Here is a 14538-nt window from a genome sequence, read left to right as displayed (position 1 = left end):
CAAGAATACTGGAGTGGGTTGTCATGTCCTCCTCCAGGGGATCTTCCCAACCCAGGGATCGAACCCAGGTCTCCCGCATTGCAGGTGGATTCTTTACCGTCTGAAGCCCAGCTGCTCTTACCCTTAGTGAGCTTTTCTGTATTTTGCAAATGGTCTATAAATAAATACTTTTTCATTCATGAAAAGTGATGGGTTTTATAAAACTGTAATCACTGGGTAGCATACATTTTACCATCACTTGAAAGTATCGCCCAAAACATACTAAACAGGGAAGCTTGGATTCTACCTTTTCTGAAAAGTTATTTGAAAAATCTTGCATTTTTCTCTAAAGGAGAGCCATGTGAAGCGTAAACCCCATGATTCTCCTATCACTGGAGGCAAATGCAAAGCAAATGTAGGAAATGAGTTACCGTGAGAGGAGTCGACGGCCACAGAATGCTGTGGTTCAGGAATTAGCCATCCCGAAAGAAAGACAGAAGGGCAGGTGGTGACCAGATGCCCCAGAATCGCCAGGGAGTAAAGAGGCTCTCGGCTCCCTGTCTTCTGTCATCACTGCACAGTGACTGGAGGATCCTGCCCTCCACCCCCACCCCCGTTATGTCTTTATTCCTTCCTGAGACTAAGAACTGTCTGGAGAGAGCATCGTTGGCTCACTGTTTCTCCGATTGTGGTGAGCCCTTCAAGGAGACAGGTGCAGATGAACACAGCTGATTTCTGCCTTCTTTGCTTTCCCTAGTTGAAGTTCCTGTCCACTTGCTGGCCAGGTTGGGGGATTTGTTTTCACTTTATTTCTTTACCTATTTTAATTGGAGAAGACTCTGGAGAGTCCCTTGGACTGCAGGGAGATCAAACTAGTCTATCCTAAAGGAAATCAACCCTGACTATTCATTGGAAGGACTGACGCTGAAGCTGAAACTCCAATACTCTGGCCACCTGATGCGAAGAGCCAACTTATTGGAAAAGACCCTGATGCTGGGAAAAACAGAAGGCAGGGGGAGAAGGGGATGACAGAGGATGACATGGTTGGATGGCATCACCGACTTGATGGACATGAGCTTGAGCAAGCTCTGGGAGATGGTGAAGGACAGGGAAGCCTGGCGTGCTGCAGGGCTCACATGGGGTCACCAACAGTCAAACACGACTGAGCGACTGACCAACACATGTTGCTTTGTTGCTTTACAATGTTGCGCTGGTTTCTGCTGTACAACAAAGTGAATCAGCCATACGCATACACATATCCCCTTCCTCTTGGACCTCCCTCCCACCCCTCTAGGTGGTCACAGTGTAGCAGGTTCTCCAGGAGTTTTCTATTTTACACATGGTAGTGTGTGTGCTTACCAAGAAACCAACACAGCATTGTAAAGCAATTATACTCCAATAAAAATAAATGAATGAATGAAAACATATCCCCAAACCTGGCCAGCAAGTGGACAGGAGCTCCAACTAGAGAAAGCAAACATGTCAGAATGAGCCGTGTTATTCTCTATCTGTCTCCTTGAAGGGCTCACCACAATCGGAGAAACAGAGCCAACGATGCTCTCTCCAGACAGTTCTTAGTCTCAGGAAGGATACAAAAATGGAACGGGAATGGGAGACCACCAGACAGGCCATCTCCCAATTCCCCCCACCCTCACCTTCCTCAGCCCCCAGCGTCCACATGCCTGTTTTCTACATTTACGTTCTTATTATGCTTAATCACAAATAAATTTGGGGAGGGTATCTGCATCTTATCCTGCCTTCTCAGCCCATCCTGAATCCAAAGGACTGATTTGTCCTCACCCATACATCACGTCTCCTGATTCTACTGATTCTGGGCTGGAGAACAGACCTTCGTCCCATGGACCCCTCTACCTCCCCGCCCCCAGCTGGAATCCCACTGGTGATGAGGAATTCCCTACCTCACAAGGCACTACATTATTTCCAGACAGCACTAACTGTCAGACATGGCTTTTATAGCGCAGCTGGCAAAGAATTTGCCTGCAATGCAGGAGACCCTGGTTCGATTCCTGGGTGGGGAAGATCCCCTGAGAAGGGATAGATTACACACTCCAGTATTCTTGGGCTTCCCCTGTGGCTCAACTGGCAAAGAAAAAATGCAGGAGGCCTGGGTTCGATCCCTGGGTTGGGAAGATCCCCTGGAGAAGGGAAAGGCTACCCAGTATTCTGGCCTGGAGAATTCCATGGACTGTTTAGTCGGGGGGGGGGGGGGGTCACAAAAACTCTAACACAACTGAGCCACTTTCACTTTCCTTTATACTTCATCAAACCGTCCTCCCCACAGCCTTTCTCCATCATTTGTTTTTTCTCTGTAACCATTCAGGAAGATGTATGAAACTTGTTGCCAAAGACTCTAGTTGGCAACACATTTCCTAAATTTACTTTGCATTTGCCTCCAAGTCTGCAGGCTTGGTTTGGTCCCCTGAGCCTTCCCACAGGTTCTACAGACATTCATCCATGACATGGCTTCAAAACAGACTCAACGGTAGTTCTGAGACGCTTCATGACATGCCTCTGATCCTTGGGTGTAGTCTTTGAGTACAAATTCCAGGTCTCAGCTTTCAATTCCCATCCCTGAAATAAAGACTTCTCATTCTTTTGGTTAGAAACGACTCACTGTCTTCCACAGCAAAACAATGAGGAGAAAGACAGTAACTTATCCAAATTGTCAAAACACCTTTCCTCATTAGGAAAGGCAATTACATACATGCGATAGCTAATGACATCCCCAAAGTGACATTTACCATCTTGAAATAATGCTGTTAAAAGAGTCGACAATGAGGATTCTTTAAACTGTGACATGAGATGGGGGTCGTTGTACATTTACATTTTGAAAGCCAGACTTTAGGGGATCACGGCTGAAGGGGTAACACAGAAGTAAATTATGAACAATATTGAAGGTCATATTCCTGAGTATCTTTCCCCCATTTTTCTTTGCAAGAATCAAACCAAAAATAATGATGGTTCTTGACAAATTAAATTTTTCTCAATTACAGCCAATTATCATATCTAGGTTAGTAAAATTCATGTTTTTACTTTCTGAATCATCAAAATATTTGGGATATACTAGAAAGACAGGAATGATGGGCCCCAAATGGAACATGAATCCCATGATGGTAGTCGTGCATTCTTAGTCACTCAGTCGTGTCTGACTCTTTGCAGCCCCATGGACTGCAGCCCGCCAGGCTCCTCTGTCCACGGGGATTCTCCAGGCAAGAATACTGGAGTGGGTTGCCATGCCCTCCTCCAGGGGATCTTCCCAACCCAGGGATCAAACCTAGGTCTCCCACATTGCAGGCAGATTCTTTACTGTCCAAGCCACCGGGGAAGCCCAGTCAGTGAGCAGATAAATAGTAGCTTTTCAAGCAACCAGGTCTCATGGAGTTGTTAGATAAGATACAAGAGATCTTCTTAGAGACTCAGTGAGACCCTTCTTGGCTTTTCCTCAAAAAAAAGAAAAGAGAGAGAATGGAAATCTCGCAGGTTCTAGGGCTGAGTCCAATCTGGGTCATCAGCTGTGCATCCCTAAGCAGCACACAGAACCACTGATGACCTCTGTGAGTCCCTGAACTGATGGAGTCCCTGGGATACAGGACTTCTAATTTTACTGTAGGGCTGGTCCGTGGCAACTGAGATAAGTCAGTCACCCCACGCCCTCAGCACTGGCACTTCTGCCATCATGGGCCCCTTCCTGGATGAAGAAAATATTTAAAAGATTATATGACTGGGTTGGTATAAAGACAAGTATATACCAATAGGGGTTTCCCGGACAGCTCGGTGGTAAAGAATCCACCTGCCAATGCAGGAGGCATGGGAGACACAGGTTGGATCCCTGGGTCAGGAAGATCCCATGGAGAAGGAAAAGGCAGCTCACTCCAGCATTCTTGCCTGGAAAATTCCATGAAGACAGAGGAGCCTGGCAGGCTACAGTCCATGGGGTCACAAAGAGTTGGACATAACTGACCATGCACCCACATATATGAAAGAAAAAGTGAAATCGTGTCCAACTCTTGGCGACCCCATGGACTGTAGCCTACCAGGCTCCTCAGACCACGGGATCTTCCAGGCAAAAGTACTAGAGTGGGTTGCCATTTCCTTCTCCAGGGGAATCTTCCCGATCCAGGGACTGAACCTGGGTCTCCCGCACAGTTGGCAGAACTTCACGGTCTGAGTCACCAGGCAAGTGGTGGCTTCCCATGCATGTACCAATAGATTTTCTGTCACCTAAAAATTATTTCTTTTCCTTCTGACTGTTAAAAAAAATGGAAAGATCCATGTGGACCCCAAAGGGTCTGGGCCCCGTCAATGTGCAGACACCTGCCCTGCAGCTGTGCCCCACATCCACCCCGAGATGGAGCCCCCGGCTTAAGCCTGAGGCTAAAGGGCAAGCTACAGGAGCCGGTGGTGCTCTTTCCAACTCTTTCTTTGCATCCAAACATCCGGAGGAATGAAAACAGGCCTCTGTCTCCCTTGGGCTGAATCTGGTGGAAACACATTTGTGAGTGAGGAAGACTTGCCCAGCTTAGCGGCTCAAGGAAGGGGCGTTAGGAAACCCTAGGGTCTCGGGGGAGAGAGCCGGATGCGGGTTCTCTGCAGCCAAAAAGATGGTAGAACCAGGGGTGACCGAGGGTCAACGGTCAGAGAGTCCAGCTCCCATAGGCGGGGCGAGCAGATGGGCTGGTGGGGAACTGCCTGCCTAGAGTCTAACAGGGCTGAGGAGGTAGGCAAGCACGCGAGAGAGACAGAGCCAGCCGCACGGCCGAGTGGACTCTTGCCTTCCGGAAGGCAGTGCAGGAGAGTGTGCAGAAGACACCCCTGGAGACCAGAGGCTCGGGTCGAGGAGCAGCCCCCGGAGAAAGTGTTGCCAGACCCCAGGAGCGGTGGATGGTGTGAAGGGGTCGGGCAGGGTTCAGCTGACGGACCCACCACGCACCACACGATCGCAGGTCAGCTGGAAACACGCAGAGGCCAGGGGGCACGGAGCCAGCCCAGGGCAGCGCCACTGTTTCCACAGAGGGTTTCTGCTCTCTCCTCTCCCTTCTGCCGCGCTCCTACCCACAGAAGGTCAGTTAGGGCAGCTGGTGAGTGAGTGGGCAGGAGGCGGGGAGAGAGGAAAGCCAGTGGCCCACCCTTCCTGACGAGTCCACTAGCTGAGAAGGGTGCTAAGGGGAGCCTCCCCTCTGGAAGACGGCGAACAGGCAGGTTAATCTATTGGACAGCGGGTCCCAATTCCTAAACTGAGAGTCTTTAACCAAGTAAGGTCATTGGAAGATTTTCTCTAAGAACCACCAGAAAAGGCATGAATGAAGAGGGAACGTTAAAATTTGGCATAATCTCCTTCTCCTTCTGCCTCTGTAACTCAGCTTGCCCCTTGCAAAGACTAGATCACGTAGGTCACGTAGTCTCAGAAAGTGGAGACTTGCAATACTGGAACTGGAGTTTATCTCACTCACCCTTGTCCTGCTCTTTGCAATCACCCAGCCCCTGCAAACCCGCTTAATCATGCCCTTCCAGGCCAGGCATCCCCCTCCCCATCCTGACTGCTGTTCCTGCATGCATGAAACCCCTTAGTTTAAACCAGCCTATTAACAGCTAGTGTTGCCCACTACAGTTTGTCTATAAAAACTCTGTAATCCCTTTGTTCGGGGCTCAGAGATTGGAGTGTTAACTCCTCTGGGTCCGCCGGTGTAATTAACCTGAGTTCTCCAACTCTCCGAGTGTGGGGCCTGGTTTCTCGAGTACTGGTTTCTGCAACCATGAGCCTTGCCAGAATCAGACCTAAGGTTTCCCAGAGAATAAATGTCACAGAAGCAACAGAGAGCAAGAACCAAGTCACATTTTGACACTATCCCACCCGTCGTGTTTGTTCAACATCCTACTTACACCATTATGATGTCTATCCAAAAGCGAGCCCCTGGAACAAGGCTGTCCCAGCAGATCTGGATGTCTTTCTTAATCTATTCTTCCTCCTGAATTAAGTCACTGGGGGGCTCTCTGCCTGACCTACACTTGGGTTTGTTTTTTTTGTTTGTTTGTTTGTGTGGCACGTGGGATCTCACTCAGTTCTCTGATTAGGGATCAAACTCAGCCCCCGCCCCCTGCCTTGGGAGCTCAGTCTCAACCACTGGGCCATCAGAGAAGTCTCAGGACACACCACTGTGAGTGCTGAAATAACTGTGACTAACCCCCCCTGTTGAGATGTGGGCCAGACACCCTCCCAGAAACGAACCCCCGCCTCTGGGCCCCAGCGCAAGGGTTGAGCCACTCACAGCAGGCGGAGGGCTCCGTGTTCCTCTCTTTGCAGCAGCACCGGAAGCACTTCTCGACCATCTTGTAGAAGTAGGCGAAGACCACGAAGGGGAAGGGGACGTTGAGGCGGCTGCAGTATTCCTGCACCAGGAAGTACCTCTGGAACTTCCAGACCTGGTCGTTGTTTTCCTGGACTGTGCCCACGGTGTAACTGGTGGGAGGGGAGAGAGGGTCAAGACTCAGCCTCCCACAGGCCTGGCCATTTCAGCGCCGAATACAGCAACATCGGTATCAAGCTCTCACTGACACAGGAGAGAAAAATTCATGCTGGTATCAGAGCCTGAACAACTCAGGCACTCTTTCGTTCATGCTGGGTCAAAATTAGATCTGGCTTTTGTCTTGTTGTTGTTGCTAATCACAAAAGATGGTCCAATGAACTTTAAAATGATTCCTATTTCAAGACCTCTCAAGGGTTCTCTTTGTCCGTTAGTCGGGTATCGTGTTTCATATTGAGAGGCCCAAGGGGATGACTCTCATAGGAATAACTTGCCTACGTCATTGTGGGAGTTTAATTATAAACGATCTGGGAGAGCTGTTTGTTAATATTTATCAAGGGCCTTAAAAATATTTATCCCTTTGACCCATTGATTTTATTTCTGGAAATCTAACCTAAGAATAAGGAGACACTGAGAAAAGGGAATATAGAAATGGTTCTACACTCATGGGCGTCTGGTGCCCCCACCATCCACCCAGCAGCATGGAACAACCAAAATGTTCAACACTAGGAAAATTTATCACAAATTATGGCTAATCCATATGATTACATTATGCAGTCATTAAAAATTACGTTTATAACTAACTTTTATACTTTGGGAAAATGCTTATATGTGAGTGAAAATAATAAGGCTTGAATTTTTACTTACAATACCATCCCACTGTGTAAATCACTGTTCATAGGGAGAAAGAGATCCCCATAAGGAAAATTAGGATGTCTATTTATTGGGAAAATGTCTGATTATACTACTGATTTATCGGTTACGAATTAAACCAAGATTGTGTATCTACCAGACCCTGTTGTCAGCAGTCTACTTATATTAGTTGATTTAATCTGCAAACAACTCTGTAGTATATAAGTGCTACCATCACCTATGTCTAACAGATCAGGAAACTGAGGCAGAAGCAGCATAGGTAAATTGTCTGAGTCCCCCAACTGGGAAGTGATGAAGCCAAAATTTGGACCTTACGACCCACTCCAGAGCCTGTTTGCCCTGTCACTGCCTGATGCCATTGCATGACATGGCGCATGAATGTTCTGAGTTATGCTCGTTTCAAAAGGACCTGCTTGGTTATTGTTGTTTAGTCACCAAGTCGTGTCCGACTCTTTGCGACCCCATGGATTGCAGCACACCAGACTTCCCTGTCCCTCATCATCTCCCGGAGTTTGCCCAAGTTCACGTCCATTAAATCACTGATCTGCTTGGACTACTTAGTAAAAGATTACTGTGAAGCATTCTACCATTCACTGAAGTCCAATCATCCAAGACAGTTTTACTGCTAACACCAAATCACCCCTTTAAGAGCCAAAGAAGTAGCAGTGAATGCTTAGAAATCACCTCCAAGCAAATCCTGATTGCAGATAGATTAACTTCTCCAAACTCTGGGTAAAAACTTCAGAGGCCAAACTTCTCAGGCAGACCAAATGGGATACATTTGTTGTGAGACCTCACTCTTGCTCTCTGCCACACTACCACCTAAGACTCACATATCTTCAGGCAAGTGATGGTCATACACACAAGCAAAGCCCTCACCTACATGGAGCACGGCTGTGGCTTTGCCTGTAAGTTCAGCTCTGCCTATCTTGGCATTGACTGATGAATCAGACTCCTCCAGGTCCTGGGGTCTGTGCAGGGCAGGCTTTTGCAGGGAATGCCTCTTCAATAGGGGATGGTTTTTAAAGTGGAGGGAATTCACATTTACTGAGTATCTACTATCCGTAACCTCTCAGACTAGGCACGTAAAACGGTTTCCTGATTGACCATGTGTCATCTCTACGTGGTAGACTCTCTAAGTGAAAAGCAGACAGCACTGTGATGCGTGAGTGTGCAGCAAACTGAACCCAGCAGGGAAGCTGCCGCTTCTTCCAAATGTAGGTCAGGTTGCTCGGAGACGAACACCCAGCATCATTATCTGTCCTGGCCAGTCCCTGCTGATTCTGCGTCTGCAAAGGACACTGCTGGCTTTTGTCGCTGCAATGAGAGAGGACGGCAGGCACGCCCGGGTTAACGAAGTCCAGGCGGGCAGCCTGCCAGGAATCACGTTTTACTCTATTCTTTGTGCCAGAACCAGTATCATCATTCAAATGGTGATGCCCTAGGAGCAGCATCTTAAATTCTTACCTATGCACCCAAAAATGGTTTCTGCCAATTGCTATTGCAATGCCCCAAATTAAAAAAAAAAAAAAAATTGCATCCATTGTCATGCATCAAATGCTGTCTTCTGAAGTTTTATCCAAAAGGAATTACTCATTCCTGTTGAAGGGAGGAACACTCAGGATGCCTAGAGCTGGAGAACGTGAACCCTCTCTCTCTTCCTGAAAAGCTTTGAGTGGAACTATGGCCGAGAAGGGTCCTTCCTAGTGGGAAGAGATTGGCATCTTAGCTTCACCAGTCACTCAGAGGCAACAGAAAACATCTTAAGCCTCCCAGGTCATCTAGAAAAGGAATTGGCAATGTGACCTGGGGGCCAAAACTGCTCTGTAAGGGGCCATGAGCAGAGAGGAGGGGATGATGCAGAGTCATGAGGCATGGCTACCTTCCGCCTATCTGGTCGAAGCCAGACCCTGGCTGGCACGCACAGAAAAGGCTGCCAAATCCTGGTCTGAAATGCATGTAGACCAGTGCCCACAACAGAGACTGGTACTGGTAGCACGCTTCACCTCGAAGAACTCTGCCTCCCATCTCTGCCCCACGTGCTCCTCAGGGCAACCCAGCAGGCTCCATGGAGCCCCAGCTGGGACCACTGCTTCCTCTGCACTTCAGGGTCCAGGCGGACCCCGTGAGCGGTGTTCCTCTCCTGGGCAAGCAGTAAAAGCCCTCATCCGCATCCCAGGGGGTGTGGATGAGCTGGCTGATTACTGGACATGAATGCCCAAAGGCCGCTTTGCAGAAATCACACATTTCCGGGGCTGCCCATGCTGAGGCCCACCTTTACTCAGGCCCACCTTCCTCCAGAGAGCAGCAGAAAAGGACAAATGTGACCAGAGCCAAATCCCACCCCAGAACTTCCAGATTGCTCTTCTCCCGAGTCAGCCCCAGACTCCGCCAAAAAGACATGAGGACTCCCCAGGGGAGGCTAATAACTGGGCACTGCTTCAAAGCGCTTTGCTCGAATGATTTTGATGTTCTTTAGACATGGTTTTCCATTCCCATAGAGGAGGGGCTAAGTTCTGCTGCCGATACATCTCAACCCCCTCAGCAAACCCAAATGTCCAGAGCAGCTCAGGGCCCCTCCCTCAGGTTCAGCTCTCATCCACCCAACTCTGATGGTCCTCACTATCCCTGCCAAGCACTGGCCATCTAGTGTCTTCCTTGGGAGAAATTCTGCAAGGTCTCCACCTTTTAAAAAAAACATTTAGCTGCATCACACAGCATGTGGGATCTTAGTTCCCCAGCCAGGGATGGAACTCATGCCCCCTGCATTGAGAGCACAGAATCTTAACAACTGGACCACCAGGGAAATCTAAGCACGGCCCCCTTTGACTAAACATCTCTAGTGATATCTTGTGCCCTCAGCTACCCAGTCGGTGGGATCTCTGTCCGCTAGGAGCAGCTGAGTATGAGAGGGTGAAGAGACAGGAGAGACGAACTCTCAGACATCACTTGACAGTGAAAATGTTACTGAGAGATAAATGTTTAGGATTCAGATAGCCTTGTAACACACATGGCTGAAATTCAGCATTACGTTAAAAGAGTAATGTGCCTGACCAAACAACAAAAGGATAACTAAATATTAAGGTCACTTATGTAATTCATCATTTTCGTAATGCATCATAGATCAAAAGAAAAAAATACCATTTCAGTTATTGCTAGAAAGTCTTCTGGTGACATGCAACATCCATTTCTGATTAGGAGGGGAAAAAAAGAAGAAGAAGAAAGAAGTAGCTTAATAAATATGAAATAGGAGGAAACTTCCATGACATGATAAAAAGAAAAGAGAGAGGAAAAAAAGAATTCAGTAAGGAGACATGGAATTATTTTTTTTCTCTCTCTTTTCTTTTCATCACATCATGGAAGTTTCCTCCTATTTCTTATATATTAAACTCATTGGAAAAGACCTTGATGCTGGGAAAGATTGAGGGCAGGAGGAGAAGTGGGCGATACAGGATGAGATGATTGGATGGCATCACCAACTCAGTGGACATGAGTTTGGCAAACTCCAGGAGATAGTGCAGGACAGGGTAGCCTGGCATGCTGCAGTCCATGGGGTCGCAAAGAGCCAGACATGACTTAGCAGCTGAACAACAATAGCAAAAGAGACTTATTCCAAAATAAGTTATATTTCATAACTCCCTACATATCAAAAAACAGTTATTGAAAAAACATAATAGAAAAACTGTGTCACTCACAACACAAATGGCTAGAAAAAAATGTACAAAACATTGACCATATCCATGTGAAAAAAAGTCCATAAAACTGAGGAACTATATGTGTTTGATTAAGTGGAGAAAAACCCAAAACCCATTTTTTTTTAGCACTTCTTTTAGATTTCAGCTTCCCCTAAATGAATCTACAAAGTTAACATCAGCACAATAAAATTCATTAACAAAATTTTTGGAATAGGAAAGAAAAACAGATTTCAGAAGATGAGCCTTAGGCCCTCCATCTGATTAAACATACAAGAAAAGCCAGGCAAAGTCTGAGTAAGACTAATGAAGGGCCTTCATACAACAGATGTTAAAATGATTTTTAAAAATCAGTAATTAAAGCCGTTTGGTAGGAAAAACAAAAACAGAAAGACCAATCCACAGAGCAGAATGGAAAGTCTGCAGAAAATTCACAAAGAAAAAGGAGACACTAAAATGATGCCAGAATCTAGAAAAACCTGCACTACAAGAAACTTGCCAGCTAGACCGCAAGCAGATCGACCTCTCTGCCAAGCTTTTCACAGATTTCAGGCATTTTTCCATCTGCCCTCCTTGGCCTGACACACTAGCGATATCCAAGGACCCTGGATCACCCTGATGTTTTGCACCCATGCGGTGCCCCAGCGGGTGTGTTAAAATGTTTCCACACATCCAGGCTCCCCTCTGACTCTGCAGCACCAAAAATGCATCACAGGGAACAGTAAGAGACAGTCACCGATTTCATGGCACTGGTTTTTGTGATGCTAAATGTCGTTTGTTTTTGTCAAAGTAACACAACTAAGATTATGCTGCTTGCCTGTGTAGAGACCCATGAAAATCTCCCTTCACCTGCAGGAAAAACTCCAAATTCTTTGCCACGGCAGAAAGACTCCACAACCTACCGCTTCAACTTCTCCCCTCTGTAGTTGCTGGTCCTCCCCAGACCGCTTTATCTCCTCTGCCTTTCCCTCTCCAGTTCAGTTCAGTTCAGTCGCTCAGTCGTGTCCGACTCTTTGTGACCCCATGAATCGCAGCACGCCAGGCCTCCCTGTCCATCACCATCTCCCAGAGTTCACTCAGACTCACGTCCATCGAGTCAGTGATGCCATCCAGCCGTCTCATCCTGGGTCGTCCCCTTCTCCTCCTGCCCCCAATCCCTCCCAGCATAGAGTCTTTTCCAATGAGTCAACTCTTCGCATGAGGTGGCTAAAGTACTGGAGTTTCACCTTTAGCATCATTCCTTCCAAAGAAATCCCAGGATTGATCTCCTTCAGAATGGACTGGTTGGATCTCCTTGCAGTCCAAGGGACTCTCAAGAGTCTTCTCCAACACCACAGTTCAAAAGCATCAATTCTTTGGTGCTCAGCCTTCTTCACAGTCCAATTCTCACATCCATACATGACCACAGGAAAAACCATAGCCTTGACTAGACGGACCTTAGTCGGCAAAGTAATGTCTCTGCTCTTGAATATACTATCTAGGTTGGTCATAACTTTTCTTCCAAGGAGTAAGCGTCTTTTAATTTCATGGCTGCAGTCACCATCTGCAGTGATTTTGGAGCCCCCAGAAATAAAGTCTGACACTGTTTCCACTGTTTCTCCATCTATTTCCCATGAAGTGATGGGACCAGATGCCATGATCTTCGTTTTCTAAATGTTGAGCTTTAAGCCAACTTTTTCACTCTCCACTTTCACTTTCATCAAGGGGCTTTTTAGCTCCTCTTCACTTTCTGCCATAAAGATAGTGTCATCTGCATATCTGACGTTATTGATATTTCTCCTGGCAATCTTGATTCCAGCTTGTGTTTCTTCCAGTTCAGCGTTTCTCATGATGTACTCTGCATAGAAGTTAAATAAGCAGGGTGACAATATACAGCCTTGACGCACTCCTTTTCCTATTTGGAACCAGTCTGTTGTTCCATGTCCAGTTCTAACTGTTGCTTCCTGACCTGCATACAGATTTCTCAAGAGGCAGGTCAGGTGGTCTGGTATTCCCATCTCTTTCAGAATTTTCAACCAAACCTCAAAGGGCAAAGGTCTCATCCACTCACTGCTGCCCACCCCCAGGATCTGTCACAAGTTATGACCCCCGACTCAGCACCATGATCCTTTGTCAAGAGCCTTTTCGTGCTGTTTCTATTGTTTGTATCACATCACGTCGTCTTGTATCACTATGCCTAGTGCCCATCACCCTCAAACAGCAGGGATTTCTTTTTTTTTTTTTTTTTTGGAATATAATTGCTTTCCAGTGTTGTGATGGCTTCTGCTGAACGACACGACTCAGCCATAGGTAAGCATATATCCCCTCCCTCAAGCTTCCCTCCCTACTCGGTCCCCATCTCCCTGCTCCCTTAGGTCATCAGAGCACAGCAAACTGAGCTCTTTGTGTTAGACAGCAGCTTCCCACCAGCTAGCTGTTATACACGTGGCAGGGCATATATGTCAGCGCCACTCTATCAATCTGTCCCACCCTCCCCTTCCACCGCACACCCCTGTCTCCACATGTGCATTCTCTATGTCTCAAATAGCAGAGATTGTAACCTCTCTCTGCCTCCAGCTCCTCATTCATAAATGGTTATAAAGCCACGCCTACACAAAAATGATGAATAATTTAAATAAGGCCACACATGTCAAGCACTTGGATGTGCCTAGCCCAATAAAGTGTCAATAAATATTAGCTATTATTATCGTTACCATTATCTGCTCCCTTTTCATCCTGATTCAATAGCCTGCCAGGGACTAATTAAGTCTGTATCACATGATTTTTTTTTTCCTATTCTGCTTCATATTTGTAATGAACACACATTAGTCCTAAGACTAAAAAATCATTCTTAGAAATCACTCTAGACGGGGCATGTCTGATGGGTCCCTTTCAGCAGAAAAGCCCTGGTGGATTGATCTTCAGGAAGCGGCACCTGCAAGCGCCTTAGCTGTGTGTTAACGTGCCCCCGAGTCACCTACTGACAATTAAGTTCGCTCCATGCTCTGATAAGCCTCACACGGCCTGTGATCAATAATTTTAATGTGGAATAATCACAGATGTTCACATCCATTTCCTTTCCCCGCTGAATACCATCTAGAGAACACTCCAATATCGCTTTAAAATCCCAAGTATTCATTTACTTTGAGTTCAAAAGGCTGCCATTGTGTATAGTTAAGCTGTTACAGGAATATTTTGATGTGAAGCCAGATGGGGGGTCATAGCCCAGAGCTGTGAGCTCAAAAAGTGAAAAAGTCACTCAGTCATGTTTGATTCTTTGCGGCCCCATGGACTATGCAGTCCATGGAATTCTCCAGACCAGAATATTGGAGTGGATAGCGTATCCCTTCTCCAGGGGATCTTCCCGATCTAGGAATCGAAATAGGGTCTCCTGCATTGCAGGCTGATTCTTTACCAGCTGAGCTATCAGGAAAGCCGAAAACAACCATTACAACCATCTCCCAAGACAGTGTTCTGATCAGTTAGCCTAAGGATAGCAAGGGGGCTGTTCTCAAGTGCCCAGACAGGAATTAACAAAGAAAAGGCCTCTGCTTGAGCCCAAGAGGAATCCAGGAAGCCCCCCTGGGAAGGGAACTCCTCCAGCTTTTACACTTAAGCACTGAATGAGGCAACAGTGGGCTGAAGCCTGGCCCAACAGCTCAGGCCTCATGGGGAAAACACTCAGGTTCAAG

General features: G+C 47.0%; 1 protein-coding gene across 1 annotated transcript in view; it reads right to left on the bottom strand.

Moving 5' to 3' along the window:
- TRPM8 (transient receptor potential cation channel subfamily M member 8) overlaps window positions 1-14538 on the bottom strand; it is a 95056-nt gene that overhangs the window by 14439 nt on the left and 66079 nt on the right. The window contains exon 21 of the mRNA XM_068965093.1: window positions 6267-6457. Coding sequence (XP_068821194.1) covers window positions 6267-6457 — 191 coding nt within the window. The remainder of the gene's footprint in view (window positions 1-6266; window positions 6458-14538) is intronic.

Source organism: Capricornis sumatraensis, chromosome 2, assembly GCF_032405125.1.
Source record: "Capricornis sumatraensis isolate serow.1 chromosome 2, serow.2, whole genome shotgun sequence".
NCBI lineage: Eukaryota > Metazoa > Chordata > Mammalia > Artiodactyla > Bovidae > Capricornis > Capricornis sumatraensis.
The sequence above is the reverse complement of the archived record's forward strand: the minus strand, read 5'-3'. Positions and strand labels throughout refer to the sequence as shown.